Genomic DNA, 6,676 nt, shown 5'->3' on the forward strand with positions numbered 1-6,676 from the left:
CTTAACTGTTGTAAGCTTTTGGGCACCCTGTTTAATCTCTTTTAATTTTTGTATTCTTGTACTTTTATATGTTTGCCCTGTTCACCGCCCTGAGTCCTTCGGGAGAAGGGCGGTATACAACTAAAATAATAATAATAATAATAATAATAATAATAATAATAATAATAATAATAATAATAATAATAATAATAATAACAACAACAATAACAACAATAACAACAATAACAACAATAACAACAATAACAACAATAACAACAATAACAATAATAACAATTATTATTATTATTATTATTATTATTATTATTATTATTATTATTATTATTATTATTATTATTATTATTATTATTTCACAATCGTGGCAAAGGGACGAGAGGAAATGAATTCGCGGCTTTCGGAATGGGGGTTGCCAGCCGAGAGCCCACTCACCCTCTCCACCGGAAACCAGCCCAAATACCGTCAAATAAAACCCGGCTTTTACGATGCAGCGGTGAAATCCTTGTGCAGGCGACTGTCGCTGCCCCCGTCAGTCAGTCAGTCAGCCCGCCCGCCCGCCCGCTGCCTCTTGACCATGCCCAGCTATTTCTATTGTTTACGGCTGCTGGTGCTGGGAACCGGGGCGTGCGTAGAGCTCGTGCGTACGCAGCGCCGGGCCTTCCCAAAGAGGGGCGGGGGTGGAGGTGGCGCTTTTCGCCGCACTCGGGCTGACTTTAAAAGCGCCGCGCGATCTGCGGCTCCCCGGCAGCGGCTGCGGCGCTTCGCTCGGATGGTGCGCCGGTTCCTCTGAATGCACTGGGGCAAACGCCCCTGCCGCCGCCGCCGATCCCCTCTTTTTTCTCGGTGGGGCTGGAGGGCTCGCCTTTCCCATGCGGTTCACATCGATCATGTCCCAAAATTATCTTTTAGCGCCCATCCGAGAATGCCCCTCCGATTTTCTCGTCAAGGATATGAAATTGGCGGTGCTCGGGACAGGGGGCGTGGGGAAGAGCGGTAAGTTGCCAGGAAGCGAGGCGAGGCTGCTTGGCGATGGGGTGGGGGTGGGTGGGTGGGCGAAGGGAAGGAGCCCGCGCCGGGATTGAGATCGGTGGGCACGCGGGGCAGAGGAGAGATGATGCAAAATGATGGTCCAGAAATAATAAAAAGAACGATGCTCTGTGGGAAGCGTGGAAGCCGGGAAAAGGTGGGAATGTTGGAGAAAATCATCCTGACGGGTGAAGTTCTGTCTGCCGTTCCCATCAGCAGTGCCGTCCAGATAGGCAGGAATGCAACGCCCATCGGCCACTGAATAAAAAATCCAGCAGTATGGAAGGGCTTTGGGATGGGCAAATGGGAGCTATGAACGGGTTGGGTGTGGGTTAAAGAGTCCCGCTTCAAGCGGAACACAAATTTCTCTTGGGTTAAACAAAAAATTCCTCCACGCTTCCACAAGCATCAAAGCTCTTCATAGCCCAAGTCACCTTCCTCTGGGTCATCTCCTGGGAAGCCATGCTGCTTTGCTAGAAATGGTTAAGTAGTGGCTGGATTAGTCTTTCCCTGCTAGCTGCTTTCATTTAACCAACAAAAGGTTCTTTTTCTTTTCAGCCATGATTGTACGGTTCCTCACCAAAAGATTTATTGGAGACTATGAACCCAACACTGGTGAGTTTTCTTCTTAAGAATTCTCCCTTCCCACCAGCCAATTGAGTGAGGATGGCATCCGTGCCATAAAGAATCTGCTTTGCCCCCTTCCTTTAGGGACCTCTAGAAAACTTGGGAGTGCAAGCATTTTCCAACCTAGCCCTCCTAGAAAGGAAGAAGAAACAAGGCTCTGAGAACTATTTAATAACTAACTAAAGCTCCAGAATCCCATTTTGAAGCATTACACCATACTGATTTTTCTGCATAAATTGGGAGGCACATTTATGGTGGCTGGGGCTGCACTTAATGTTTGGGGGTTGAACAAGAGCTGCAGCAGGTAGGACATGATCTGAAATAAGTGAGGGTAGGATTTTCCTTCCCTCCCCCAAGACTTGGGTGGAATCTAGGAAATCTTGGCCACATGTTTAATTAATTTCTAAAGTTTACACCAGGTTTCAAATGTTCCACAACTGAAAATGGAGAGCAATTAAACCAATACAATTGTTGGCAGTCATATTCTTAGATAGGTTTTAGGGCCTCAATCAGTATTGGGTTTCTGGGGTCCCCACCTCTGGGGTGTCGTGGGCCAACATGAAGAGACTAGCAGCTTTCCTGTTACTCGGGGTTATTTCCTACTATCAATATAAGTAACAATAGCACTAACAATAATAGAGTTGGAAGGGACTTTTGAGGTCTTCTAGTCCAACCCTCTGCTCAGGCAGGAAACCCTATATCATTTCAGACAAATGGTTGTTTGGTCTCTTTTTAAAAGCTTCCAATGTTGGAGCATTCACCACTTCTGGAGGCAGGTTGTTCCACTTTGTGCAAGTTTGTCGTTCACTTTCGTGTTTATTTTTTCCAGGGAATCTGTATTCAAGACTTGTTCATATAGAAGGTGATCAAATTTTTCTGCAGATCCAAGACACACCAGGATGCATGGAGGTACAAAAATAATCTTAAAATATGTTGGTTCTAGTGGCCAAATGGGATTTGCCTCTCTGTGGTTGCAGAAACACAGTGGGCTTTATATGGCATAGTATCTGCATATTTATTCATTTTATTTTTATTTGCTCATGGCCTCAAATTACTTTTATGAAGAGGGAGACAAATATAGGAAAAGTTGATTAGGCTTTTATTATGTAATCATCTTGCTTCATTTATTCAATATTGCTTGCTGCTTAAAGCAGTGTTTCATCGTTAGAGAGTCTCCAACTTACGGCTGTAATATAGCCAGGCAATTACAGTAGTAAGTCCTGACACTTAGTAAAGCTGGTCATCAGATGACCAGACCTGATTTTATTATCTTTTTTGCAGTGGTCATTAACTGAACACATTGGTTGTTAAATGAATGCTGCAGTCATTAAGCAAACCCACATTTACTATGGGGTCTTTTCTTGTGGAAACCAAAGATAAACACTAGTTTCCAGAAAAAAGATGATAAATTGTGGATAGGTGATCATGGGGCCCTGCAAATGTGGGCTGATTGCCATGTGCTCAAAATTCTGTCATGTGAGCACGGGTGGGGGGCACTGGATATTGTAACTTGAATGAAGTAGCTTTTGGGGGTGTGTGTATCTGTTGTAACTTTGAACTGTTGCTAAGTGCTGAATTGTAAGTAGAGGACTACCTGTAAAACTATAGTTCTTACTGCTTTAACAAACAACCAGGGAGTAAAATATTGTTGTCACTCCCAATAGTTTTACCAGTTCTCAGAATTTTTAATCTGAAGTATCCCATAAATTTGGATTTCTAATCAAATTAGGATGTAATTGGCAGACACACAATCTAGATATATTAGAAAGAAATCTCAAATAATCAAAGTGCCCCAGTTCGATTTTCCTAGGACTGCAATCCCTGGAATATTTTACCATCTCTTGGGTTATTTAAAATGTGTGGCTTAATATGTATGGAGCTCCTAGGCTCAGTATAAGAAATACTTGCATTTTTGTTACAGCATTAATAGGAGTTATGGTTATTTGTTGTTCTGGGTAGTGCTGGGAGCATCTGTGATAAAAGAAATGCATTTGACCTTTTAAAGATCCATTTGGGATTAAGTGTGAGCATTCACAAGAGCATTGTTTCTTTTGATGCTTCAAGGCTGTGGCCTCCAGTCATCCAACTGCATTGTATTATGATGATCAAGGTTGAATACTGAATAGTTCAACTGTGAGATGAGGTTATTTACTGAAACTATGGTTGCAATTGAAACCCTTTCTGTTCTTTATAAATGTATGCAAATAACCATTCCTCCTTTTCAGAACCAAGAAGACTTGCCGCAGATGCTGGATTCGGTTTCTGGTTGTCTCAAGTGGGCAGATGGCTTTCTCTTAGTCTATTCAGTTACCGACCTTCATAGCTACCAGTTCATTCGGCCACTTTTTCTACACATCCAGAAGATTCGCCCTGACTCAAAAATCCCAGCCATCATTGTAGGGAACAAAGGGGATTTGATGCATTCCCGACAGGTTGCAGCAAATGATGGCCTACAGTTGGCCAATGAACTGGGTGTTGTGTTTCTAGAAGTTTCAACGAGTGATAACTACCAAGGTGTATGTGATGTCTTTCAATATCTTTGTAAAGAAGTTAGTAAACAGCACAATTATGGCAGCCGGGACAAAAGAAGGTCATCCATCATCCCACGTCCCAAATCACCAAACGTGCAAGACCTCAAGAGACGTTTCAAACAGGCTCTTTCATCCAAAGTGAAATAGATTTGAAATGGCCTTTGCTCAAAACTGTTTTATTGACTACACCTTTATAAAAAGAATTTATTTTTGTATTGATGCTGTTGGTATGTATCTAGGTAAAAATATACAACTTTCTTGGAATTACTTTCATATGAATTTTTCTTCCTCTCTTAACTATTGGAACAAAATGAAATAAAAATGATTGAATTAAAGCTTTATTTCTGTTCCATGGAGATTTACTGTTTAAATAAGGGAAGGGAACTATTTATTTACCAGATTTATACCCCAACCTTTCTCCAGGAGCTCAAGGCGCTCTCTTCCAATAATAACCAATAGGTCAACTCATAGAGTTTCCACTAAAGGAGAATATTTGTAGCTCAGGGTTGAAATGAGGGGTCCTTGGTGCTCTCTGAGCTTGCTTGCTTTCTTGCAAGCATGTCATTACCCATCTAGATAACATCGCTGTTACCTAGTGAACTAGCACTGATGATATTCCCTAGTTGGGTAATGAAACGTCTGCAAGAAAACAACCAAGCTCAGAGTGTTTCCATGGTTGATGGTGACTAGAATTCGGATCTGCCTCTTTCTACAGTGCTTTAACTGCTACGTTTATAATTCATGTCAAATTCTGATAATGCCAAAATGTAGGCTGTGGTATTTTAGTTTCACTGAATAGCCAACAGGATTAAATCATCTCTCTATAAGATACATTTATAACTTGTTTATTTTGACTGATTATACTTCAAGCTGGTTCCTCCCTATGTAGAAAGAAATGGCAACATGTCTTGTTTTGCAAAATGCTGTAAAAGGGCGTCTGATTTTAATCTCCAGCTGACTTTGGGCAATTGCGAAAAAGCTTAACCAAAATTCTATTTGCATCGTAGTTGGACAGAAAATAACCAAGATAACCTCGGGCTGCGTATGACTCTGGGGAGCTGAAAAAGACTTCCTGAAAAAAGGGACTGGCAAATCACTTCCATCTGATAATGGCTATAATATTACAATATAACATGAAATTATAGAATTGAAATGCTTCAGGAAACCTTTGCTATTTAAGAGCATCAGAATTGGGCTTGTATTGTCCAACAACCATCCCCCAATGTTAAACTCAAATTTTTGAAAATAATTTTTCAAAAATAATTCATTCCTGCTTCCCCCCCACCCCACCATTTTGTTCATCAGGAGATGGGATGCTATAGTAGTAATTCTTCTCTTGTAGGTTTGACTAAATGACATCTTGAAGTGTCTTCCAGCTTCTAACATTTGTTCTAAAAGGGGAAAAAGTCTGGAATTGAGTGTGCCTGAGTACTGTAATGATTTTAGATTCTAGATTAAGACTCCAATTCATATGTGCACTCACTTGAGGCTAAGGCTGATGGACTTCCAAGATGAAATGCATAGGGATTAAATTCTTAGTCACTGACCTATGATGCATATTTTACAGATTATTCAATGAGCTGTATGATGTCTGTTGGCTTCATTTCTAGGGCAATTTTATCATTTGTACAATAGGTCAGGCTCCCCTGAAGGGAAGGTTAAAAAGATTACTTTTTAATTTTTTATGTACCCCATGAAAACAGAACTAACATCCAAACAAAGTCAGAGGACTGAAGACGGCAAAATTTCTAGATGTAAATATATTATCCAAGAGTAAATTCCAGGAATCAGTAGGATTTTGCAGTAGATCTGTACAGTATACTGAATATTACTCCCATAATTGCGGGTGGGTTTCACCTGAAATCTGAAACACCTTATCAAATTCAGGAGAAAGTTGTACTATTTTATTTTGCTTTAAAACATCTATGTTCATCCATCAGGTTCCAGAGATAGCCTTTGATAAGACTTTATCCTTAAATCTAATCTTACCATAACTGTCTGATGTTTCTTTTTAACCATGGTTTAATGAGGTCATTATTATAGCTGAATATGCCCTGTGAAAAATATTGAGAATGATTTTGTTTTGCCTCAGTGTGTTGAAATACCCATTTTGCCTAGCCATTGTTGTTTCTAAACCACAATGCTATAGACCAGGGGTGTCAAACTCAATTTCATTGAGGGCCGCATCAGCATTGTGGTTGCCCTCGGGGCCGGGTGGGTATGGCCAGGCTGGGCGTGGCCTACTGGGTGGGTGTGGCTAGAGTGCGTATGGCCTACTGGGTGGGTGTGGCCAGCTCTACATCGTACGCATCAAGGGTACCTATGGGGACCTGGGCAGGAGTGGGACAGATCTGAGGGTCTCTGGCAGAAGGAGGGTCTCTGGGCCAGGGCCAAGGCAGTGGGGGCCGTTCCCTCCCTGTTTCCAGGATGGCTTCACGGGCCACATGAAACCACTTCGCGGGCCGCATCCGGCCCCCGGGCCTTGTGTTTGACATGTC

At 41.8% G+C, this 6,676-nt stretch overlaps 1 protein-coding gene across 1 annotated transcript; it reads left to right on the forward strand.

Moving 5' to 3' along the window:
• Positions 1–863: 863 nt before the first annotated feature.
• On the forward strand, positions 864–4,519 carry RASL11A (RAS like family 11 member A; the record flags this gene model as incomplete). Its single annotated transcript, XM_083362797.1, has 4 exons — positions 864–987; positions 1,579–1,635; positions 2,477–2,556; positions 3,873–4,519. 4 exons carry the CDS (start codon positions 864–866, stop codon positions 4,323–4,325), a joined length of 714 nt encoding a protein of 237 aa, XP_083218923.1. The 3' UTR covers positions 4,326–4,519.
• Between the last annotated feature and the right edge of the window lie 2,157 nt (positions 4,520–6,676).

Source organism: Vipera ursinii (genome assembly GCF_947247035.1).
Source record: "Vipera ursinii genome assembly, chromosome: 4".
NCBI classification, from domain to species: domain Eukaryota; kingdom Metazoa; phylum Chordata; class Lepidosauria; order Squamata; family Viperidae; genus Vipera; species Vipera ursinii.